This window comes from Grampus griseus, assembly GCF_964374135.1.
Source record: "Grampus griseus genome assembly, chromosome: 21".
NCBI classification, from domain to species: Eukaryota; Metazoa; Chordata; class Mammalia; order Artiodactyla; family Delphinidae; genus Grampus; species Grampus griseus.
The window spans coordinates 17,105,419-17,131,666 of NC_139015.1; the positions used below are offsets into that span (position 1 = coordinate 17,105,419).

The window sequence follows — 26,248 nt, forward strand, 5'->3', positions numbered from 1 at the left end:
GAACTCCCCTACGCAGCCCACAGTTTACCAGGGAGACAGGCAGAGAACATGAGGCCGTCGCGGTAGGGCATGGACTAGGTGCTCAGGCAGCGCCCAGCAGGTGAGGCTGACTCTATCCAGGTCCTCCAGGAGCGCCATTTAAGCTGGGACCCTGGGATAGGAGGAAGTGGCCAAGAAACAAAAAGTGTTCCAGGCAGAGAAAACAGCATGTGAAAGCCTGGAGGTGAGGGAGACTTTGGCTCCTTTAAGGAAACGAAAGAATTTTAATATGTCCGAGCATAGAATGTGGAGAGGTACCAGCAATAGGATGGTGGTTATGTGGAACCAGACAGAACGGGCCCTTTGACCAGCCCTCGCACAGGACACTGTGCGCCGTAGTATATTGACAAAGTGTTGTCCCGTCCAGGATGTGATTTCCTCTGTAAATAGGGGCAAGGAAAGAGAGTGGATTTGTCAGGGTTTCGGGTAACGTAGCAGGATGTCAGGCGTGAACGACGATCTCAGCATCAGAAGAGTGCTACATCTTCTAAGAAGTCCAGAAGTGATCTCACTGACTTACCAGAGCTTTCAGTTCGGTCTAGTTCAGAATTCTGCCTCATATTTTGAAACTTATGAGTTTCAATTTTATGAGTCAGTGGAGGGAAGAGAATGTTCCACGTAGAACTATTCCTTGCCTCCAGGTTTATTGGAATTCAGGTTTTCTATGAAGCTGGAGATGAGATACTTGTATTAATTATTATGAAAAGTGCCATTTTGAGCCTCAGAGTTAATATTCTCGTTGATTCAAGTGAAGGCAATTCCCTGCACTAAGAGAATTCTTTTTGCTGAGCTAGTAAGATTAAAAGCAATTACTCGAGCAAAGGAGAGGGGTGTATGTACATATATTTTGAGGAAAGGCAGGAGAAGTATTATTAATAGAACAAAATATTTTCATTTACTTGAAGCTGCACTAAAGAGAACCGTTTTGCCTAGATATTTGGTAAGAGTGAGGCAGAATGCAAATAAGTTTGTTTAATTAGAATGAAAGTCATCAAGTTACGTGCTTGGGTTTGGTATTCATTTTTCAGACTGTCAAGTAGAACTGCTTTTAGCTGCAGTTTAAGATACTTTAAGGAGGAGCTTGTCTCTCTTAGAAAGCAGCAGCTCTGATGTTCAGAGGCTCAGTAATGTCAGGATCAACACCTGTGCTATTTTCTTGGCCTTTTCCTCATGACTGTTGCCTCATGATGTCACAATGCCTGCTGCAGGCAGGAAAAACAAGACCCAGGGAAGGGGTGGTGCTTACATCTCATTGGCTAAATCTCAGTCACATGGCTGTTTCTACCTTCAAGGGAAGCTGGGAAATTGAGTGTTCGACTTCTCCATTCGCTGTAGTACATGCAGGTATAAGAGGGAGTAGAGCCCTATTATAGAGGCTGCCACAGAGAAGGCAAAACGGCTATTTCTCAAAAGCTAATACTGGCAGCTTGTAAATAAGGGAAGTATATCAGTTAACAAGTTGAATCTTGCAACAGACCTCATTGTTTCTTCTCTTTTATGATATGAATGTTTTTTGGTAATGATTACCTATTTTGTAAATGTGTCAATTAAACACTTTCAAGTCATTTTGTTGTTTGGACGTAGAGGTTAATATTTGATTTTGATCTCTTGAATTAATTTTTAGTTACAAAATAATGCTTATACTGAGAAAGAATGTTCTCAACCTTATGTGATTTTTATATATTTAAGATGTGTTAACAAGAGATAAATATTAGCAGTGCATTTATGGTGGGGATCCTAGTCATGCATTAAGGTGATGCTAAATAAACCTTAATTTCTCTTGTGTTTCTCACATTGCAAAATATAAAAGCCAGTGAAAGCATTTTAGAAAGGTTTCATAAAAAACTATATATATTAGAATTTTTTTGTAAAAAGTTTTAAAATATTCACTCATTTGTAGAATGCAAAAGGCATCAAAAGGACCAAATTCAAGAACACCAGATGAGAGATGTGGCCTTCCACCACCCGTTTGTTATCTCACTGTGAATCCACATTCTTCTTTTTAGCTTCCTTGAAAGCAGTCTTGAAAGTTTCTCTGGTCTCTTGCCACATTGATAAATGTTCACTAAGAACTGGTGTTGTGAATGGCATTATGCTAAAAATGATGATTCTGAGCTCATGTAGCTATGGCAGTCTTACAACTTCAGCTTTGCTATGTCATTAAAACGTGCCCTTTTGGGCTTCCCTGGTGGCGCAGTGGTTGAGAGTCCGCCTGCCGATGCAGGGGACACGGGTTCGTGCCCCGGTCCGGGAAGATCCCACATGCCGCGGAGCGGCTGGGCCTGTGAGCCATGATCGCTGAGCCTGTGCATCTGGAGCCTGTGCTCTGCAACGGGAGAGGCCACAACAGTGAGAGGCCCACGTACAGCAAAAAAAAAAAAAAGTGCCCTTTCATAGTTATAGCAGTCTATTTAAGAGAACAGTTATGTGTTAAATGAATTTTCACTCATAATGGATAATATTTTTGATAAGTCTTTAAAAGTTAGGTGTTGAAAGAGAAAGTTAGTATATCTTAATCTCACAAGTTTCAGATAGCTAGTCTTACTGTGCTAAATTGTGTTTTAATGTAGTGTCTATTTTGACACAAACATGGTAAATAAACCATACATTATAGCCTGGAGTTGGATTCAGGATGGGAAGTATAGCAGTGTTTTTCATGAGGAGAAAATGGAGGAATAAGGCAAGTAAAACATATATAGTAAATGCTTATTTAATTAGAACCACTGAAATATTTGGGTTAACTGAGTTTTGGATAGTAGAGAATCACCCTATACATGAAATAGTATAGATTACGATACTTTTTATTAGCTCTAAAGCATGTTTCAGAGCTAAAAGAAGTATTTTATTAATAGTATATGCATATTACTGTTATCTTAGGTAAAAAGATGACAGATGTGGTTTTAAATGTATATAAAATTGAACATCACTTTTCTGTATTTGGCTTAGGTGATACAATAATACTTTGGATTATTTTAGTACATGAGGGTCCTTTATAAAAGGCATCAATTATAAAGCTCTGGGGAAAATTAAGACTCATAGAGCCTTCTTTGGGGTGAGAGACTAGGCTTTTTCCTATTGTTCCCTGGTGGCCTGAGTTTTAGGCATCTCTCACTCAAATTGCTTTTCCTTAACTGGTTAATGTTTTGAGAATGACATTCTCTTTTTATTTATTGTTTGTGTTATGGAAATTCCTAATGTTGAATGTTTTAATTGGCTATTCTCATTTTTGTTTCTACTGTCTATTAAGGATAGTCTATTGTCTTAAATTTGCAATAAGGACATTTTTGACCCGCTTTGGTGCATTTTGGGGACTCCCCGCTCCCCCAGGTCTTTTGTCTCCACATGCCTTGTTTCAGCCATGCTGCTCTGCTTGACAAAGAGCATGTGATTGCACATGGCTGCGATGGTGAGGGACACCACCTGTGGCCCACAGGGCTTGGCCTGGTTGGCACAATGGTGACATCCCCTGAGCTGGCTAGCTCATGGTGGAAAAGTCCAGAAGAAACAGCTTTTAAAATTCTAAAATGGTACATGTGCTTGAAGTAGATATTGCAAGAAGGGCCTTGTAGACTTTTTGTTTTTGTTTTGGCATTGGTTCCTAGTGGTGACAGAATGTTATTCTTGGTACTGTGTTCTTCCACGTGGTAAATTAAAAGGGACGTCTTGGTGTATGTCATCATCACTGAAATCAAAAACACTGCTTGGATTTGTGATGCCAGGCATCTTTTTAGGTACCTATTAAATTGGTTAACTCAAAATGATTGTTAAGACAAAAACAAAAATATGTAAGTCCACATGAAGGCCAGCATTTAATATTTTGGGTAACTTGCTTAATAACAAAGGGGAAAAAGCCAGTTCCAGGGCTGCTGTCTTGTGAAACAGCACCTCAGTCACATCAGTGAACTTGGTGGGCATGTGTGTATATATATATATTTTTTTTTTTTTTAATTTTTTGGCTGCATTGGGTCTTCGTTGCTGCACACGGGCTTTCTCTAGTTGCGGCAAGCGGGAGCTACTCTTCGTTGAAGTGCGCAGGCTTCTCATTGCAGTGGCTTCTCTTGTTGCGGAGCATGGGCTCTAGGCACATGGGCTTCAGTAGTTGTGGCTCGTGGGCTCAGTAGTTGTGGCTCGTGGGCTCTAGAGCGCAGGCTCTGTAGTTGTGACGCACAGGCTCAGTTGCTCCGAAGCATGTGGGATCTTCCCGGACCAGGGCTCGAACCTATGTCCCCTGCATTGGCAGGTGGATTCTTAACCACTGTGCCACTGGGGAAGCCCCAGTGGGTATATATTTTATCCCTTATGCTCTGAGAAAAGACTTATCCAATTTGTTCATACACAGTGTGAACAACTATAACAAAGCTACTTTTTCCTATTTTAAGTTGAAGTAAAAATTCAGATTTTTTTCTCTACTAAAATAATTAAAGTTTTGCTTGTTAGATGATTAAAATAAAAATATTTTCATTTGACATCTGCAGAATTTTTAATGATACAGGCATGAAATTGCATTACTTGTAAATTTTTTTAGTATGCTCTTTTAGTCCTGAAACAAATCTGTAAACTACTTTTTTTTGCTCTAATCTATTTGTTTTTTATAATTTATTTATTTATCTTTGGCTGCACTGGGTCTTCATTGCTGCACGAGGGCTTTCTGTAGTTGTCGTGAACGGGGGCTACTCTTCATTGCAGCACACAGGCTTCTCATTGTGGTGGCTTCTCTTGTTGCGGAGCATGGGCTCTAGGCGCGAGGGCTTCAGTAGTTGTGGCGCACGGACTCAGTAGTTGTGGCTCTTGGGCTCTAGAGCGCAGGCTCAGCAGTTGTGGCGCACGGGCTTAGTTGTGGACCGCAGCATGTGGCATCTTCCTGGACCAGGGCTCGAACCCATTTCCCCTGCATTGGCAGGCGGATTCTTAACCATTGCGCCACCAGGGAAGTCCCACAGATCCATAAACTTTTAGCACATTAAGGTGGACTTGTAGATTATTTAGAAAGCCAACAAACTGGCGGATGTTGTACCTTCTTAAAAGTATTTCTGAATGTAATGAATATCTATTAACTTTTCCTTATAGTTAGTAGTCCATTTTAAGAACATAAGAGATCTGCTTTATTCCCTGCCAGCCACATGGAAAACGTCTACGGTCAATTTTGGATTGTTTTGCAGGAAAAATTGTCTAAGCAATAGTTCTCCTGAAGTAGGTGTGTTTAATATGAATATGCCTTCTATTCTGTAATCTGCTTTTGAAATTAGGAAAGTAAAACCACTTTATATATAATACAAATCATTGCAGCACTTCCAAAAATCGAATACTGTAAAATTTTAATAGGTGTCTTACAGTACCCCTCCCCAGCCACCTGCAAAAGAATTAGCTTGGGTAATGTTAACAGTCTAAACACTGTGCTTTGCTGAGCTTGAAATGTTCCGTAGTCAGCAAATGACATACCTACCCAGAAAAAGAAAAATATTAGGGCTTCCCTGGTGGCGCAGTGGTTGAGAGTCCGCCTGCTGATGCAGGGGACATGGGTTCGTGCCCCGGTCCAGGAAGATCCCACATGCCGCGGAGCGGCTGGACCCGTGAGCCATGGCCGCTGAGCCTGCACGTCCGGAGCCTGTGCTCCGCAACGGGAGAGGCCACAACAGTGAGAGGCCCGCGTACCGGGAAAAAAAAAAAAAAAAAAAAATTATATATGGCTCCTAATTATGACTATTAACTTTTCTAGAGCAAACACATAATGAAAGGAACCCTGAAAAGGTTTATATAAATTTAAGCTAATAATTGATAACACGAACATGTTCGTTTGTTTGTTTAAAATGATGGTTGGGTGCCACAAAGTAGTTCTCAGTGCCTTAACTGTGTGCCTGTTGTCAGGCCTGCGGGCCTCTTCCCTCCTTGTCAAGGGGAGTGCTTTCTCCTTTCATACAGCACCGAATAATAATTCAGAAAAAGATCTTGGTAAGATTGTCTAGATTTCCGTGGGGGTGCAGTTCAATTGATCAAGCTGGGAAAGTGTGTTAATAGGCTTATGTTAGGGGCTGCATTCAGGACAATGGGAAATAAAGAGCTGATTTGCTCCCCAGGAAAACGCCCCTGCAGATGATTCAATTTGGAAAGCGTGATGGAGCAGGTGAGGCTAGAATAGAGTCCCTTTGGAGAATAAGGAGCAGAGTGTTAGAGAATGTCAGTGCACTTCGCCACCGGGTCCCACGCCACACGCCCCCTCCCTCTGCCCTCTCTCGCATTCTCACACGCTCATCTGCTCCTCTCTGTGCTATCTCTGAGCTGGAAACGGTGACTTATCCTGGGTTCCTCTCGATCCAACTGGTCCAGAAGTCTTCCTGTTCTGCCTCATAAACACATTCATCATTTCCTGCCTGTTCTCACTGCCCTGACCGCCAGTTCCCCTCCCTGGGCCTCCCTCCTGGCCACTCTCCTCACCAGCTCAGATCTTCTTTCACTGTGTCTGCAGACCCCTGCTTGGCACCATTCTGTGTCTCCTACGAGAGAGAGAAAACCTTGTACGGCACACATGTCTCGCCCCTGTTTATGCTTCCAGCCACATCATCTTACTTTAATTTCAGGAGAGCTTTGCTGTCAGCATTGAATACCAGGACCTCCAGGGCCTCCCATACCTCTATGCCTTGGTGTTTTCTGGCCTTTGCTGTTCATCTGTCTGCCAAACATGTAAATGTCCATCCAAACTCTGTCTCTAGAACCCTTTCTTGACAGCCCCAGATCTAGGTGTTTCTCCACCTGTACTCTCACCACACTGTGTACATAATTCTGTTACCTAATTATCAAATCATACGGCCATTGGTGATGGCCTCTTTCTGTCTCTGCTGCATAAAAAAAGTTCCTTGAGAACAAGAACCAATGTGTTAGAAGCACATCCAGCAGACATTTACTGAGTGTACAGTGGTCATGTGGGTGATCATTTCATAACTGGGCACTCCCTCTTATCAGAACACATATTTCCTAGTAGTTCACGTTTAAGGCGTTCTTGTCATGGAATATCCCAGGGTAAACACCCATAAATACCCATCAAATCCTGAGGAAACACTGACGGAAAGAACTTGTGTAAAGATAGTGTCCCTAGGAAGGGTTTTAGATGTGTAGGTTCAGATTAAGGCAGAAAGACGGGAATCAGTTTTCTGTCCAGGCTGCTGGTTGAGCCCGTTAGCTCATTACTTATTTTATTAACCCACAAGCATTAGTTTTCAATGCAGTATGTAGTAGAAAGCATATAACAGCCAATGACTGTCACCTTCACAGGTAGGTGAATATGTGAGAGTCGAACGGGAAGAGATTAATACCATAGAAACAAGGTGTCTTCATGCATCCTTGTAGCGCACCACCTTCTTCTACGTGCCTCCACCTTTTGATAAGTGTTTGGCGAGTGAATGAATAATGGGTCAATAGGCACATAGAACACTAGGCAAACATTAGTTACTGAATGCTGTGTATAGTTTTGTGTTTCATTCAGGTTAAGGCAAGCTCTCCTAGTAAGTCTTGTCTCTTACTTGATTTTAATATTCGGAAAGCCAGCGGATTTCCGAATATTAAAGTGGCTTGTTTTGCCTTAGGATGGATGTGTCCTCAGCAGCTAGTAGGTTAGTCCCCGTCTGAATTGTTAAGTCTCTCCCACAAAAATTGTGTTTAGCCTTGAAGTGGGGATCTGTATGCCTGAGTGACTTGAGCCTGAAACATGGGCTTGTTCTTCTTTCCCCAACTATTTTCTTTAAGAGGATGATAAATAACTTCGTTAGGCGAGTTTTAAATTTTATTAAATTGAGGTTTCTGAGTGGAAAGAACAAAGACAGTAAACAGTGTTATCCAGCTATTTTTCAAGTGAGCAGATGTCTTGGATTCAGGACTTTTATTTTCCTGATGGAGGTTTCAGTTTCATTGGAATGAACCTCAGGAAGGTCAGACCAGACATGGCAGTGGTAATTATCTTGTCAACACGCATCTGAATCTATGTAGAAGTTAACATGTAATTTTAAGTTTTCTGAGTAAGTTGATTCTTTGAAATTAGACAGCCTGTTAATAGGTATAATAAAATATTTTATAGTTTTTTTTTTTTTTTTTTTGCGGTACGTGGGCCTCTCACTGTTGTGGCCTCTCTCGTTGCGAAGCACAGGCTCCGGACACGCAGTCTCAGTGGCCATGGCTCACGGGCCCAGCCACTCCACGGCACGTGGGATCTTCCCAGAACGGGGCACGAACTCGTGTCCCCTGCATCGGCAGGCGGACTCCCAACCACTGCGCCACCAGGGAAGCCCCTATTTTATAGTTTTAAATACAGCTGTATTATCAAAACAGTAACATGTTAATAAATGGAACACAAGGGCAAAGTTTGGTTCATATTAAGCTAATTTCCTATAAATAATGAATTTTGTAGAATTTAAGGGAAACTTGTTTTTTTGGCATTATGAGGTACTCTGTTTATGAGCATTAGGGCTTTGAACATCACTGCAGATTTTTGCCTCATCTGTTCTTCCGTTGGGCCAAGAGTGAGGAGGAAGGGAAAGATGCTCAAACTGGGCCATCAGCTACCATGTGGTACAATTTTGTCCTCAGGGAGCACAGTACGTGGAGTGGAAGATTGAGGTCACAGTGTGCTTTTCCAGCTCTAGGTAGAGTGCAGTCTGTTTGCTTATTTGCTCTTAGGTTGAAATTTGAAGACATCTAAACCTATTTTAAGAATTCACGGGCTTCCCTGGTGGCACAGTGGTTGAGAGTCTGCCTGCCGAAGCAGGGGACACGGGTTCCTGCCTCGATCCGGGAAGATCCCACATGCCGTGGAGCATCTGGGCCCATGAGCCATGGCCGTTGAGCCTGCGCGTCCGGAGCCTGTGCTCCACAACGGGAGAGGCCACAACAGTGAGAGGCCCGTGTACCGCAAAAAAAAAAAAAAAAAAAGAATTCACATTCAACAGAAGCTGTGTTATTTAGACTTCTGTCCAGATTCCGCATGGAAGAAACATGGATTGACGTATGTTTGCTTGATGGTTAAGTGTTAAAGATCGAAGCTCAGAATTCATTGTAACCATCTTTAAAAAATGTTACGTTTTAATTTTGAACAGGTAATGTATTTACCCTGTGGTTAAAAAATATTTAAAAATGCATTAGAACACCTATATCTATCTGGTTCTTATTTCCTTCTCTGAAAAGGTAAACATTGTTTGTACTTTCATATGTATTATACAATAGTTTTGTTATGAATTTATAAGCAAAAAAATGTGTTTATATTCCCATCTTCTTGACACAATGGGGCACATCATCTACATTGTTCTTCACTATGTTTTTTATTTACCACAGAGAGCTTCCTAGTTCTGTTACAGCTGTGACATTTCACTATATAAGTGTACCATACATTTATTTAACCAGACCTCTACTTATGGACATTTGGGTTGTTTTTTTAATCTTTTCTTTGCAAACAAGTTTGCAATGAAACCCCTTCTGTAGGTGTTATTTTACTCCTGTGTAGGATTCATGATAGAGTAAATTCTTGCTTACCAGCTGTGAGTCCAACAGTTTGTGTGAGGGTGTGTGAGAGAAGGCTTATCACCAAATTTTATGTTCTTAAACATCAATTTGGGTATATGACACTATGCAGACAGACATCATCAGAATTGTTTTAAATGTTTGAATGAGATTCTCCGTGGGTAGCGTTGAAAACTGCATCGTGATGTACGTGATGATTTCTGCCGATTTCTATTACTTCCTGAGGCAGAGCGGTGTTTGAGTTCTAGGTGTGGTGTTTGGGGTTTCCATGGCTGGACACTTAGGAACTGATGCTGATGTGTGAGATTCCCCACTCTTGAAATTCCAGTTCTCCAGCTATTAAGAAAGCCTGAGAGACAAAGAAGGTGGTACCGTCTTGAGTCTTCTTGACACCTTGAGTTTTCCTGAACCAATAGCTTTTTCTCCCCTACTTCTCTAGTTAGATGGAGTTCACACCCTAACACTTAACTGCAAATGATGGTGAAACAGTAACCAGTCAAAGCACAAATGAGAAAGCAGCTAAGAACCAGGAGACATGCATGATTGGAATGCAATCAGACTTGGACAGTTGATGTTTTCCAGGGTGTACCTTAACAAAAAACTGCTTAAGTTCATTCTCGCGTGATCTTAGCAGCGTTCGTAATATAGTATCAGGTCCTAGAGAATTTTCTAAACTTTCAAAAAATAGATATGCCTTGACGCAGTTAACAGTTACAAAATGTGGGGAATAGGACTTTTATAAGCACAAATGCCATTTTGTTACCAAAAGCTAAAGCAACCAAAATGTAATAAAGGAAATGTATAGATACTAACTCACTTGTGGATCTAAGCCATCTGAATTCTCAGCAGCAAACTGGGGAGTAGCTTACACTGTTGCACTGACAGATTTGAAAAAACGAAGTGTTGGTTGGGCCTGGGGGGGACAAGGCATGAAATGGGGGAAGGGGGTCAAAAGGTACAAACTTCTAGTTATAAATAAGTCATGGGGATGTAATGTACAGCATGGTGATTAAAGCTGATAATTCTGTATAGCATATTTCACAGTAGCTAAGAGAGTATATCTTGTTCGCATCACAAGAATAAAATTTTGTAACTGTTATGGTGACAGATGCTAACTAGACTTATTGTGCTCATTTCACAGTATATACAAATAGTGAATCATGTTGCACACCTGAAACTAATATAATGTTATATGTCAGTTATACTGCAATAAAAACATGTCAAATTACATTTCGGATGGTAAAAAAAAAAAGTTTGTCTTGGGAATTTGAAGCCACAATTGCATAAAAAGAGCCTTTAACTAAATTTATTGAAGTAAAATAAAAACCATCATAATGGTTTCAGAGGACTCATTCAACGCTTATTTTCTACAATTTTTTATACACTTTTTCAAAAAGTATTGACAGATTCTTAACATTTTGTAAATATATTATTTTAAAATCGACTTTATGTCCATGAAGAAACACTAGAGTTAATCTCTCTAAACCAAGAAAAGATAGAGAGACATCTTTAAAATAACGTTAGAGGTGGAATTAACCATTCAATAAGAAAAGCAGATAAAGGAAGGTGTATTATATACATATAATCAAGGAGTTTAGCCAAACAATATTACTAAGCAAATAATTTCCATAGACTTGTAAATTCAAAAAGTCTTGATAATCCAGTGAAAAAATTTTAGTTTATAAAGGAACCAAACATAAATACTTAGCTGCTGCCCAACTTTGGCATAAGAGATAATTTGAAGGAAAAAAATTTTGGTGTTACAAAAAGAATACCTGTATTCTGAATGTGAGTGTAAAAAACAATACTGAATGAGTTAATTTACATTTAATTTAATATATTTCCTTAGAAATAACTTATTAGAACCTGACTAGTTAATACTAAAATTCATCTGAGAGACTAAGTGGGCAAGAAACTTAAAGAATGTCTTCTCCAAAAATGTTAATATAAAAGATTCATTTCTCAGATTTTGTAAATAATTATAACCTGACAGTTTAAAAACTGATATTGTGGTAAATAAGAAAACTGATTAACATAGAAATTCTAGGAAGAGAATGGAAAGTTGTTAAGGATTCAAGAAGTGGTAACTTCAGAGCAATGAATAGTAAATGAATACATATTTCAATAAGTATTGGTAGGACATATAGCAGTGATATCGGTCAGGAAAGTGAACCTGTATCTACATATGTTGCAGGAAATTCTAGGTGGTCAAAGAGTTAAAAGATGTTTTTTGCTCTTCTGTTTGTATAAAATCATATAAAACACTATATAAAAGGTAGGTATTTATCCATAAATATCGGTAGGTATTTATCCGTAAAAATTTATCTGTAAATATCCAATAATATTTATTATTGAAATGAATAGTTAGCAGATAATGGGCTTGGATGAATTAAAGTAACATTTTGTTAAGATTATTGCATAAATGTTTATTTTTAATTATGTAATATATTACATCCCCACCCCATCTCCACTTTCCAGAATGGGTGGGAACAGAAGCCTAGGTTTTGACTTGGAGTCTGTCCTGTAGAAGCTGTCTATGCCCGGGCTAGGCCCTTCGCATCCTTGAACTTCACCTTCCTAATGGAGGGTTACTGGGAGGACCACAGAGAGGGAAAGTGAGAAAACACTATAAACAGTAAAACAGTGTAGTTATTATATGTTATATGACAAATATAATCCCTGGGAACATTTTATTTGTTTATTTGTTATTGTTTGTTTATTATATTTTTTGGCCGTGCTGTGCGGCATGTGGGATCTTAATTCCCTGATCAGAGATCGAACCCGCGCCCTCTGCAGGGGAAGCGCAGAGTCTTGACCACTGGACCACCAGGGAAGTCCTTGGGAACGTTTAAAATTTTAGAAAATGACATAGAGGAATACTGATCTCAGATATTTGGATGAATTGTAAACTATTTAGATTATTTTTCATCAGTATGTGACTCTATAAAGTTCTCCTTTCAGGACTTTAATGTTACGACTGAGAAGACTAATGCATACTTTCCCTTCTCTTTAAGTATTTTTAAAACACAATAAATATTTTAGTCATTTTAGAACTGAGAATTATCAAGTATTAATACAAATGTTGAGTTGCTTAACCATGGAACGCTACCATAGAAAATGAGAGCCCTTGTCCTGTTTTGTTTGTTTGTTTTTGTTTGTTTGTTTAACTTAAAGAAGATATTGAGTGTATTTTGCCATTGCTTCTTGGAACATGAATACTGAGGTTTCGTTTTCCTTCAAGAAATCGCTGTTTTCTTCCCTCTAAAAAATTAGAGAAAATTAATTACTGTTTATAAAATTGTCTTAGGTTTGTCACCATAGAATGTGGATGCCACAGGGAATGACTTTGAGAATAAGGAAACATTTATTTTTTTAGTTTCTTGTCTTTTTTCCCCTAGATTTAGATTTGTTTTGGTTATTCAGCCTACTTATTTTAAGAAGCTAAGCAGCTTGTTTCCTGTTTTTCCAATTCTGTTTGACATTTAAAGTGACTGAGACATTTGGAATGGTTCCAAAATGGAACAGTTTTTTCATGTAAAATAGAGTAGAGTAATTCCCAGGGTACCATGACAGAAAGTGAGAAATCACTTAGCATGGCGTCTTAAATGGATTTGGAGTACTAGCATGTGCTTTAAAATAAAATTTTTTAAGCCATATTACCGCTTGAAGGGGGAAAAGAAACAACAAAGCTTGTATTTGATAGAAAACGGAAGAGTGTAGTCAAGAGTATAATACTTTTTTTTTTTTTTTTTTTTGCGGTACGCGGGCCTCTCACTGTTGTGGCCTCTCCCGTCACGGAGCACAGGCTCCAGACGCGCAGGCTCAGCGGCCAAGGTTCACGGGCCCAGCTGCTCCGCGGCATGTGGGATCTTCCCGGACTGGGGCATGAACCCGTGTCCCCTGCATCGGCAGGCGGACTCTCAACCACTGCGCCACCAGGGAAGCCCCCAGGAGTATAATACTCTTACTGAATCACTTTGCTGTACACCTGAAACTGACACAACATTGTAAATTAACTCTAGTCTAATATAAAATAAAAAAATTTTTAAAAGAATATAATACTCTTAGCAATGAATTTAAAGATCAGGGGTTAAATATGAGTAGATTTTCAATGTATATGTGGTGATTTATCAGGAATTAGGAAGTGATTCATTTAGAGTATAAATTTTTGTAAGGACCAGGCCATCAGCAGGGAGAGGACGGGAAGTTGGTAAGAAACGTATAAGAAGAGGGAAAAACACTTAAAGTCCAGGCATTCGTGTGTTGTTTTTCAGCCTGTGTGATCAGAATGGACAGTCAGGGTTCTCGTCACAGACAAATTTCTGTACCAATTTACCTGGAAAATTAGAAACTATGAAATCAACGTTATTTTGCACGCCATTTTCATGTTTCTGGATTGGTACATCTGTTTGTTTCATGCTCCTAATTCTCTGCCCCATATATGACTTATGTCAGAATTAAAGCCATCGTCTGTGTTTCTGAGTTCCAGAAATCCTGATGTTTGATTAATCCTGTTCTCATCCATATGCTTTCCTTATGTAAACATAACTTAAGTGCATTTCTGTGGCTTCTCTAGTTGTTTGTGAAGCCAGATGGTGGTGGTTATAAAAAATTAAAGTCACATATTTTCCTACCTATATTCATTCCTTTTGCAGTTGAAAAGGGCAGACAGAAGAGTCCCAGAAGTTTATGTATCCAGACCCAGACATCTCCAGATGTGCTCTCCTCAGAAAAAACACTTGAGTTGGCTCAGTATAAAACAAAATGTGAAAACCAAAGTGGATTTATCCTGCAGCTCAAGCAGCTTCTTTCCCGTGGTAATACCAAGTTTGAAGCATTAACAGTTGTGATTCAGCACCTCCTGTCTGAGGTAAGGATGTGATGTGTACCCTCTAAACAGCCTTCTCGCTAAGGTCGGGGCAGGCGGGGGGATGGGCAATGCTCATGCTCCTGTCTTGTGAATATCTTTAAGTTAATGATTGATAAGATCACATATAATTCACCCAATTATGCTTTTGTCAACTCATTTGATACCTGAGTCACTCTCTAGAAATCTGGGATTGAAACATTTCTTAGTACTTCTCTTTCTCCTCTGGGGTCTGTTAGACCAACAGTGAAAACGTAATTGCCTGTTAAACCTCTATATACCTCTAGACTATATTAGCATTGCCAATTAAAAAAAGTTAATCAGTCGATCTAAAAAAGAAATGCAAAATTTTATTTGAGCCTAATTGAGGATTTTAACCTGGGAACAGCATCTCAGAAAGCTCTGAGAATGGCTCCACCCCTTAGAAGTCAAGGCACAGTTATGTGTAAGTGTTTTGAGACAGAGGGCGACACATTATTGACAGTTCACACAATCCAGATCTGCAAGTACAGAGTGGTTGGTCATGTGACCCCTTACAAGATCTGGAGGGAATGTTATCTCTAAGGAGTTGGCTTGGTGCTGGGAGAGTGTTGCTCTTTATGGCCGAGTAGGTATTTCTCCTGATGGGGGAGGTCTGGTTGATGTATAATGCAGATACACAATGCACAATAGAAGGGAGAGAGGATGCCGAAGGGCAGAGAAAATTTTTTTATGTTTAAATTTTTCTTGCCATAAAAATATGAATTTTATTTCACAGCATTAACTTTTTTTTCACTTAATTTTTTATCTAGCCATATGTAGTTTTCCATATCACACTGAACTTAATCCTTTGAAAAATGAGGTTGATTATATTTATGGGTCAAAGAACACTTTTTTTTTTTTTTTTGCGGTACGCGGGCCTCTCACTGTTGTGGCCTCTCCCATCGCGGAGCACAGGCTCCAGACGCGCAGGCTCAGCAACCATGGCTCACGGGCCCAGCCGCTCAGCGGCATGTGGGATCCTCCCGGAACAGGGCACGAACCCGTGTCCCCTGCGTCGGCAGGCGGACTCTCAACAACTGCACCACCAGGGAAGCCCTAAGAGCACTTTTGAGGTAACTCCCAGTAGTGGTCTAGAGAGTCTTCAGAATTTCCATCCATTCCTAAAATAGTTTGTGGTACAACAAACATGAAACAGATTTTCTTTGCTTACTTACTCTTCCCTGATATTCTACAAGGATGTTAATTCAGGAATTAGTTAAAATTCATTGAGAAAACCAAGTTTCTATGAACGTATGCTACTGGCATAGCAACAAAAAGTATAATTATTTAAGGGGAAATACTGGGTTGAGAATGTAGCTTGAGCTCACTAGATATTTTTAAATCACTGTTTTAAAGATGAGGATACCTGACATCTCAAGAAGAATACTGTTCAATCTGCTTGTTCTCTAGTTCAGTTCAAGCCAACAAACCTATACTCATTTCTTACAGAGGCTACTCTGATGTGGTTGCCGTCTGGGGCAAAGGGAGATGCAAGTGAATGAGACTTGGTCTGTGCCTTTGACGAGCTGCTAAGCTAGCAGACAGTTTAAATCAGTGTTCGGTGAACAATTTACAGCTTTGTTCGAATGAACTTTTTGGAGGGGGAGATGCAGACATTTACCTAGTTTTTAAATTACAGTAGCATACAGTATTTTTGTTTTTCTTTATTATATGAGAGGAATTTTGAGAGTTGGTTTATGTAACCAAGTAAGCTAAATTGGAAACTACATAACGTCAAATGTAGGGAACAATTAGTTTGTCTATTTAGTGATAAACCAATTATTTATTTTACTGTATCTAGCCTAACAACCCCATGGTCAATTCTTGTCTCTCCTTTATCTCCCACATGAAAGCAATCAAGTATGGTGAGTTCTCATCCCACAGTGTTTCTCCCCTTCCTTCATCTCCTCTTTTCTATCTCTACCAATGCCAATCTTGTTCAAGCCCTGGATAACTGTCTCCTGGATTATTTTAATAACTTCTTAACCAGTCTTGAGGCTTGCACTCGCTCCTCTGTAATCTATCCCAATCACTGCATCCCAAAGCATTCCACTCTACTGATTACCTTCAGTGGTTCTCCATTCTCTACAGCCGATTTTCCCAGTATGGTAGCCACTAGCCTTATGAAGCTGTTGAGCATTTGAAGTGTAGCTAGGCTGAACTGAGATGTGCGGTAAGTGTAGAATACACACAGATTTCAAAGACAATATGAAAAAAGGATGTGAAATATCTCACTAATAACGTTTCTGTTGACTGTATGTTGAAATGATAATTTGGACATACTGGGTTAAATAAAATATATTGTCAGATGAATTTAATCTTTAAAAAATGTGGCTACTTGGAATTAAAATTACATACAGGGCTCACATTATATTTCTCTTGGATGACTCTGGTGTGTAACTTGGAATATAAGACTCTCTGTAACCTGGCACCAACTGCCCCTTTTCACCTTCCGCTCACTGCCGGTGTGCTCCAGCTGTATAATCAGGAAGGTAAAGGAGAAGCAAGAGGGGTTTAACATTTGTTGAATATTTACTAAGTACCAGACGTTCTTACTTAATAAAATCCTCTCCAAAATGCAAGTTGGAGTTCACAAATAAGAAAATTGAAGGCTTCCCTGGTGGCACAGTGGTTGAGAGTCTGCCTGCCGATGCAGGGGACACGGTTCGCCCCGGTCCGGGAAGATCCCACGTGCCGCGGAGTGGCTGGGCCCGTGAGCCATGGACGCTGAGCCTGCGCGTCCGGAGCCTGTGCTCTGCAATGGGAGGGGCCACAACAGTGAGAGGCCCGCGTACCGCAAAAAAAAAAAAAAAAAAGTTACTTTCCTTCCCTACGACTTGGCCCCTAAACACAAACCAAGCATTTTATCAGGTGATCAACTGGAGAAAGATTAGGTCCAACACTAGAGAAAATATTTCACTGGGTCGGGCACACTGAGAGATGCTTCAGTCCACTGCAGGGCAGACTCTTAATGAGTTTCATGGATTCTTGTATCGCATGTGAATTTCATCTTACACCCAATTTAGATCCTAATGCCCATGTAACTGTGACTCCGTTGAATTTCTTAAAATTCAGCTCAAACACACCCTCTTTTATGAAGACTTTCCTGGTCCTTCTAGCTCTATGTTTTATCTACTCTCTGTATTCTAGGAGCACTTATATTTCTCTGTCACTCTCTACCTAGTAGGTAACCATTTCCAAGTTGTTTTCACTTTTTAAGACAGTCAGCTCACTGAGAGCTGGACCTGTTTCTGGTGCTTTCTTAGGGAACCACCCCAGGTGCTATGGCAGTGCCTTATACATAAGAGATACGCAGGGTGTATCTCAATGAACAAATGCATCAATAAAGAGGACGGGGCTTCCCTGGTGGCTCAGTGGTTGAGAGTCTACCTGCCAATGCAGGGGACACGGGTTCGTGCCCCGGTCCGGGAAGATCCCACATGCCACGGAGCGGCTGGGCCCGTGAGCCATGGCCGCGGAGCCCGTGCGTCCGGAGCCTGTGCTCCGCGGCGGGAGAGGCCACAGTAGTGAGAGGCCCACGTACTGCAAAAAAAAAAAAAAAAAAAAAAGGACGGAATCCCAGATGTAAGATGAACATATAAAGTCTTTATGTAAATGTTCTTTGCTCTTTTCTAGTTCTTTATAATCAATCAGCAAATATTTACTGATTGCCTAATGTGTACAGGGCACTGTTTAAAAAAAAGTTGGAAAGGAAAGATATAACCAAGGGAAAAGTTAAGCAATTTTTTCAAAATTTTTACTTAACCCTTTGGTTCTCTCATACCCATTATAGAAGTGATTGATATATAGATATGTAGATAGGTAGATATAGATTGTAGATCTATACTGATCTATATATACATATATATCTCGTTATTGCTAATTTTTCCTAGACCATTTCAGAGCATTAAAATATAGGTAAAAATCGTTGATTATAGGGAATCCTGGAACTGTCACTTATCCTTTTGTTGCAAGTCTATTTAGTAACTACAACCTGGGCTTCCCTGGTGGCGCAGTGGTTGAGAGTCTGCCTGCCGATGCAGGGGACACGGGTTCGTGCCCCGGTCTGGGAAGATCCCACGTGCCACGGAGCAGCTGGGCCCGGGAGCCATGGCTGCTGAGCCTGCGTGTCCGGAGCCTGTGCTCCGCAACGGGAGAGGCCACAACAGTGAGAGGCCCGCGTACCACAAAAAAATAAACAAAAACAAACAAACAAAAACTACAACTTTACCACTTTAGTGGTAGACATCATTCATTACAGAGCAGAAGTTCTAATGCACGTCTCATGAATCTGGAAACCAATACCACACTTTCTATTTCTCAGAGGACACAATGTTGTTAGTTTTGGTTCTGATTCTTGGTTTATCCTTGAATAGTTGTACAGTGTTCTGTGCAGGCAGACCGAGTGCCAGACAGTGTTGATGTTAGTGATCCCCATTTCTTCATGAAAGTTTCTGGGTACCTCAACCCAACCTCTGACCAGTTATTCAGTGTGCCTCCAATTCTGTTTTTGCTAGTGGAATCTAACCTAAAGTAGCACCTGAACAAAGATGAATTTTGAACGACACTAGCAGTCTATAAATAAAAATGTCTCAGACCAAAAAATTGGACACGATTCATGGTGTGGTAGTGGGGATGGAGGAGGTCAGAGAGAGCATGCATCTGAGCCATCCGACGTGGCTCTTTCCTGCAAAATCCCCTGTGCTTTTGACACTCTCCCAAGCCAGCAAATTGAGGCTCAGTGATGGGATGACAGCTGGAGACTAAGTGCCTGTGTCCCAGGGACTCCTAATCTAATTATGGTGAGTCCATTTTTTTCTTGGAGCACTTCATATATTTAATGTATGAGTATAAAAGCATTTTTCCCAACCAGATTCCCACCTCCCTCTTTTTTTTTTTTTTCCTTCGCATTGTGTGGAACTCTGCATGTTACAATACAAAGAAAATTAAATAAACTTGTTATCTGGACCATAAAGAGTTTATCATCTAAGACAGAAACACTGATATAGGAGCAGCTAAACAAAAAGAAACAGGCAGTCAGTATCTAAGTGACAAATGCATTTTGTCATCTACAAAGAAAGGGTAAAGGTCTTAAAGGGCAAGCTACCAGGAGAGTCAGGTAGAAAGTAACACTGAGTATGTGCCTATTATGATATGGGCACTGTGGTCGGCATTTCACATAGGATCGTATTTAAAGCCCTTGGTTTTTCCATTGTCCTGTACTGCTTCTGCTCAGATGAGGTCATCTGCCTTGAGTTATTGGGCCTGGATGTCTTAGTTCTACCTAGGTCTCAAGCTTCTTGAAGCAGGAGCCATGTCTTAATTTTTTTCTATATTTTCTCCAGCATCTGGAATGGTACTTGGTAAGTTGGTGCTGAGTACTAAATTGCCAACCAATTCAGAAGGATAAATGTCCTGTCTAGGTGTGTGGGGGAAGGGAGTAGTATCTATGATTGACAGTTAGTATTCCCTGAAGGCTTATAGAATGGATCAGGTACAGAACACCAAGCCTTCCAGCTTGTGGAGGTGGGACATGCATGGCAAGCATGACTTGGACAGAAGAGGAGTAGGGTGTCTAAACAGGAGCTGGGTGATTGAGGTTCATGGAAGTGTATTTTTTATGCACTCAATGGAAGACTCTTGTCGAGCAAGGGCATTTATTTGTACCCAGAATATGGGATAAAAATCTACCAATCCTCTGCAAACTAGTGTGGAGGGAGGCTTTCCATAGTTCAGGAGTGGGGTTGGTGAGGATGAGGGCTAGGGTGGAGGCATCACTAATAGAAAAAGTGCAGTGGATTCAAGACACATTAGGAGGGAAGAACTGACTGACTGTGGCACAACCCATTAGACAAGGAAGAGTCCAAAACGATCCCATGTTTTCCTGTTGCTGCCACTGGGATTGACAGAGGTTGGAAGACATCGATGGCTTCTGGGCACTGAGGAAGGCTGAGTGCAGTGCAGCTGGGGGCAGTGTCCCCATGCATGCAGTCGGCCCTTGGTACCTGTGGGGACTGATTCCAGGACGCCCCCACCCCAGCAGCAGGTACCAGAATCCGTGGATGCTCAAGGCCCTCATATAAAGTGATGGAGTACAGTTGGTCCTCCACGCCTACATCCCAGGTTCCACATCAGGGATTCAACCAACCTTGGATTTCAACTGTACTGAAATTGCTTGTCCACAAAGTCCCTTTAATAAGCAAAAAGACTGCCTTGTAGATACTTGTGATAGGATGTAAAAGTTCACAGAATCACTCCTGGAAACTTTACACCAACTTAAGTTTTCAATTTTCCATATTTAAGGATTTCTGTAAATTTGAAAAGTGATTTAACTTCTTGCCAGCTTTTCCTTCTATTAAGGATTTAGCTCTTAGAAAAGAGTGAATTTTAAGCAAGGTCACCGAATGTGTTACAGGACTGCTTGCGTGTATCTAGCAAAACAGTCTTCTGGGTCTCTTGTCACTCGAGTGATAAAACTTGCTGATACTTAACTTGAACTAGATCACAAAGGCTTAAATTTGAGATTAAGAGAAGTATATAGTATATATATTTTTATTCGCTTTTTTCGCCAATTTTATCTGGGCTGGTTTTCCTCAAACTTTAATTTTTACATTAGAAAACTCATTGCTTGTTCACTTAAAAAAAAATGGACTTACTGATTTGTGATTTCAGAACAACCTAATACTACGTTTTAAAAATCAAGCATTTAGAATATCATTAGGGCCAAAATGTACTCATTGAGAAAGTGTTCCTTAAATTCTAGTCACTGTTAAATGTCCAGGACAGTGCTAGTGTATCGTTAACTTCCCTAGCTTTTTCGTGAGAGACTTACAAAGTAAAAGGGAAAAACCGTAACATATATCTGATCTCCAACTCTCAATTCAGCAGGTCACACTTCTTAAAATGCCAGGGAACCACGTTGTAAGCATTTAAATGAATTTTTCCGGAAAACATCATTCATTTTATAATGTCATGTTAAATTCTCCGTCACAACACACACTTTCACCGTTCCTCACCTCGTCCATAACTCACTTAGCACACAGGTTTTGGAGAATAAATTTCCTTTTTCTATTAGCAAGTATGCTCATCTAATGACCCCTAATTAGAGAGGGGAATAAAAAGGTTCCCAAGTCTAAAAATAACTCCATTATCCACGCGGAGGCGGCCAGTTTTTCTTTCCCCTGTACCAGCTGATATTTGAAAGTAAGTGGCAATCGATCAGTCTAAGCGCTGGCTCTCGTTTTTCATAAATGAAGGGCTGTGGCTTTAAGCAGTCGCAGGCAGCCTGTGCCAAAGGCAGAAGCTGCAGCCTCAGCTCCTGTGAGGAGAGAGGCGTCCCAGGCACACGCTAACCTGCAGGATGCGAAGTAAGGCCAACCGAAGACCAATGGCGCTCCTCCTGGTGGAGCTTTGAGTGTAGACCGGCCGGACTGGTGGGTGGCTTGGCCACCTGCGCGGGGCCGGGAGGGGGGACTTGGAGAGACAGAAGCTGGAAAATGGGCTGCTCCGGCAGCAAAGTGTGCCTCTATTCTCCATGTGCAGCAACGAGGGTAATTAGTATTTGTTTATAGTGCTTTTCTGGAAGAATGCCAGGGGCGAAGGCAGAGGTGGTCTGGCGTGAGGGGGAAACGCTTTGAGTGACAAGCAACTCTCGCCTGCAAAGGCCGGTCTCATGATCTCCGTCCGCAATGCTGCGACCCAGCTGCGGTGGGAGCTCTGTCTGGGGCGATCCCCGGGAGGGCATTTCCAGAGAGCTTTGAATTCTGCCTTTTCCTTCCTTACACGCTGGTGGGAGGGAATCTGCCTCGTAAGAAACTGTATCTAATTGCTGTGTTTGTACAAGCATGTGTGTCTGTGCGCTTGCGGATGAGTTGCTGGTAACTTAGAAATGGTTCTCCTTGGCAAGATTGATAATTGCTTTTTTGATTCTGAAACAGCTGCCTGGTTTTCTTTGATTCATTTCTCTAACATCTCTTCAGAATGATCGCTGATCCAACATATTATCATCTTTAGAAAATAACGCGTAGCTGAGTAAAATTAATTTCATTTTGTTTTTAAAGGATTATTTTTTTCGCCGTGGCTTTGTAAGAGAAAGTAAAAAATCCTTTTTAGAAGTAAACGATTGGCCTCCTAAGGAAACTTTTCTATTTGCAAATATAGGATAAAGTTCATATAAGTGCCTGTGTTTAGAACATTAAACGTTTATCTTAGACTGATTAGGCCTTTTATTGCCCTTGGAGGAGGAGAATGCATTACGTCTTAAGTATGCCTTAGCTGAAAGGTTCTGGGATCAGCAGTGAAGCATGGCTCAAAGTAAATATTTTTAAACGGGCCATTCAGTGCCTCAAATGAATGTTTCACGAGGACCTGAGAAAATACAGATATTTGAAATGTGAATTTCCTTAACAACTAAGGGACATCTGTGTTTTTTAACAACACAAACTGTTAGCCTAAATGATTCATATCTTGGCTTCTCAGTTCTGAGTCTCATTTTCCTGGTGATAACAAATGTGTGCTTTACTGAAAGGGACCCTCTTGAAAACATGAGTAACTTGATGTGTGTTTTCCACAGCGGGAGGAAGCATTGAAACAACACAAAACCCTATCTCAAGAACTTGTTAACCTCCGGGGAGAGCTAGGTAAGAGCTTTTTTTTTTTTTTTTCCTTCTTCCAAGTTTTTCGGGGGGAGGGGAAAATTATCCCAGTTGGTTTTCCTGTCTGCATGGTGTCTCCTGGAGCTGCCTGCTGGCAGTGTCAGCCACTCACTCCAGTATCTGTGCAAACACTGACCATCGACGTTTCTGTTGAATCTTGGCAGTTTGACCTCAAGTTCATGGAATTCTGGGCACTGATCTGACTAAGCCTAGCAGAGTTTCTGATGACCAAAACATTTCTTTTCCTGGAGAGAGGGACGGAATGCTTTTTGTAAGTGTGTGGATTACAGTTAGATAATTCCGTCAGGTTTTTTTCTTTCTGGAACCATCTTTCACATGAAAGAGTGGTGAGGAAATTCCCTCTCCAGTAGCAGTAATGATATTGCACTTCCTTGGGTGCCCTGTGAGTAGTGGGTATAGCATTAGAAGGCGCACTCTGTGCTATTCTTCCAGCTGGACTGGCAGTGAGAAGGACCCAGCTCCACAGGAAGCCAGGTGTCTCTCCTGCCTGTGGCACTCACCCCCCAGGGCTGCTCTTTCCAGGCCGAACTCTCTTCTAGTTCTTGTCTTTCCTGGAAGAGCCCTGGGTTCGTGCAGCAGAGACAGTGCTGCCTTTCCTGCCTCAGCCTGCGTGTTAGAGCGAGCTGACTGCCTCGGGAGCCCCATGCACTGTAGGCACCACGGCCCTAGACAGTCAGCTTCCTGCTGTAGCTTCAGCCAGGTCTGGAGCAGTTCATTGAAAGGCTGCCTTCCTTGCCCTTTGTGGTTTTCTGTGTGTGCTGAAAGCGTGTGTAGGTACGTGTATAAATAATGCAAAGGCCACAGCCAGAGTTGAAAATTATGTTCGTCTAGTTCCAGGAGAAACTGCTCGTTTTTCTTTGGACAACACCAGAGTTGAAATACTGTCAATATAATTTGCTGGACTTGAACCCTCTTAAGTCCCCCTCCCCTACCATGCCCGGGCAAAGATCAAGTAGCCATGAACGTGGGGTGAAGACTTCCGTCTATATTCCTCTTCTCTCTTCACCCCCCGAGGCAGGGCAATGCCAGACTCCTGACTCGCCCGAATACCTCGTCCTGGGCATCATTTTCTCCTGATCTTAGGAAGGACTCTTTTGGGAAGAGTAATTGTGAGACAGATGGAACTTCAGGACCCCAAAGACTTGAGAGTTCTAGGAAAACAGTTCAAGGAAACCACAGATAAGAAACAGCCTGGCTCCCAGGGACGTTTAAGGCTCTCTGCCAGGTTACTGAACGTGACTGGTGTCCTTTTGATTACCCGGATGACCAACTTAACTTGCTTTTGTCTGCACCTTAAGTAATGTAATGGATATAGGGTTAGCAGATCAGAAGAGAGGTCTTTTTGTGTGTGTTTCAGGGTTCGCTCTAACCCGGTAGAGGTGGAGAGGAGCCTCGCTGGGGCTTCACGTTTCAGCCTCCCCCCAAGACGAGGCAGATGCGCCAAGGGAACACTGTTCTCATTCAGGCAGTTTGAATGGGGGAATCCTCTTTCCACCTTTCAGTGGATAGCGCGATTCAGTGACCTCAATGGGACCCAGGGACTCATTACCTCCCGTTAGTTACTTAGCCCGACAGGAAATAGCTGTAGCCATTTGCACCCACTCTCACCTTCCCTGTGATAAGGAGCCGGTGCCCCGGTGTGGCTTTACTGCTGCTCTTGGAGTGTCAGGATGCAGTGTTTGGCCCGTCCATATCATCCGGTCACCCAAGGCTACGCTCTCAGGAAGTGTGGCGTTACTGCCGGTGAATCAGATTGAATTGTTCACATAACAGCGTGGAGCATTTGGGGGAAGATTTTTGGTTCCATGAGGGGAAGGGAGAGAAGCCTTCTTCTGATGGAACAGTCCAGGAAGAATGTTCTCAAAGCTGCCGGTTTGACTGATTGAGCTGCAATAGGAATAAGTTCACACCACAAAGTTTACAGCTCAGTTTTCAAATGTGAGGCAGTGGTACAAAGCTGTTAGACTGTGTGGTCATACTGTCCAGGTTCAGATCTTTGGTAGCTGGGTGACCTCGGGCAGGGGAGACGGAGCACACGCCTTCTGTCCCAACTTCATTCTTTGTAAAATGGCGGTATTGTCTGCCTCAAGGGTGGCCACGAGAATTACATGAGGTAACTTGTTGCAAAGCGTCTACCACCAAGTATTAACTGCTATCAAATAGTAGTTGTTAAGATGCATGCGGTTGACAGATGTGTAGTAACGGCATTTGCTATTTTGCGAGGGCAGAGACTCTGCTGCAGAAAGGAATAGTAATTCGACTAAATATTATTAGAAATGCCTCAGGACAGGTTATTTTTGCTCTTCACGTACAAATGGAAAGGTGAGATGTGATGGCTCCCTTCCTGATATGTTAGAGGCGCTTGGGGTGTGGAGTCCACCGTCTGGTTTTTGTGCTTCTAACCGTCCACTCCTGGTTAGAAGTTACCTGGCTTTTTTGAGCACAGTTTCCTCACTGGTGATAGGAAGTTAACATGCATTTTGCTGGATTTTTTTGGAGTTTGAGTAAGGTGGTAGTACATGTGAAGTGACTGGCATAGCGACTGGTCCATCACAGGCAACTCAAGAAAAGAGAGCCACCACCATCAATGCCATCAAAGTACCCACCTTTCCCCTCTGACATAATGGGGCATCGTTGGTGTCGCTTTCCCACTGAGTAGTTTTTCTTTACCTCCTCTATGAAAATTGAGGCAAGGTTCCCAAACTGCTAAGAGCTGCAAAGAATAAAGGACAACTCATAAGTGCAGGGGCCCTGAAACCCAAGTAAAGTCTGCACTTTCGATCTTCAGACCTCACTGCCTCCGATGATCTCCTCCCCTGACTGACTTGCCCACTGTGGTCTCACTTGTGCTCCCAGGTTAACCCAGCTTATTACCTCCAGCACAGCCTGTGTGTATCTGCATCCGAGCCTGCTTTGTGGAACAACATAACATTTGCTTCTGCAAAAAAACTCTTTGAAAACCCCCTCACAGTCTCCTCAGAACCAAAGCGTGCAGCTCCCTTTGCTCCAGAGAGCCCTTGATATTTTGCATTTGTGTATATACTATATCTTGTGTTTTCCTATTGTCTTCAGACAGTAAACTCTTTTTATTGGGGGTGGGCGGTCTTTGTTGCTGCGCACGGGCCTTCGCTAATTGCGACGAGCG

At 41.7% G+C, this 26,248-nt stretch overlaps 1 protein-coding gene across 3 annotated transcripts in view; it reads left to right on the forward strand.

Annotated features, from left to right (window-relative positions):
- MTUS1 (microtubule associated scaffold protein 1) overlaps positions 1–26,248 on the forward strand; it is a 158,831-nt gene that overhangs the window by 108,997 nt on the left and 23,586 nt on the right. For 2 of the 3 annotated variants that reach the window (XM_082680499.1, XM_082680500.1), the window contains 2 exons: positions 14,196–14,410; positions 23,001–23,067. In XM_082680499.1, the coding sequence (XP_082536625.1) occupies positions 14,196–14,410; positions 23,001–23,067 (282 nt within the window). Of the gene's footprint in view, positions 1–14,195; positions 14,411–21,804; positions 21,979–23,000; positions 23,068–26,248 lie in introns of those variants that run through there. The other variant, XM_082680501.1, reaches the window with a different exon arrangement.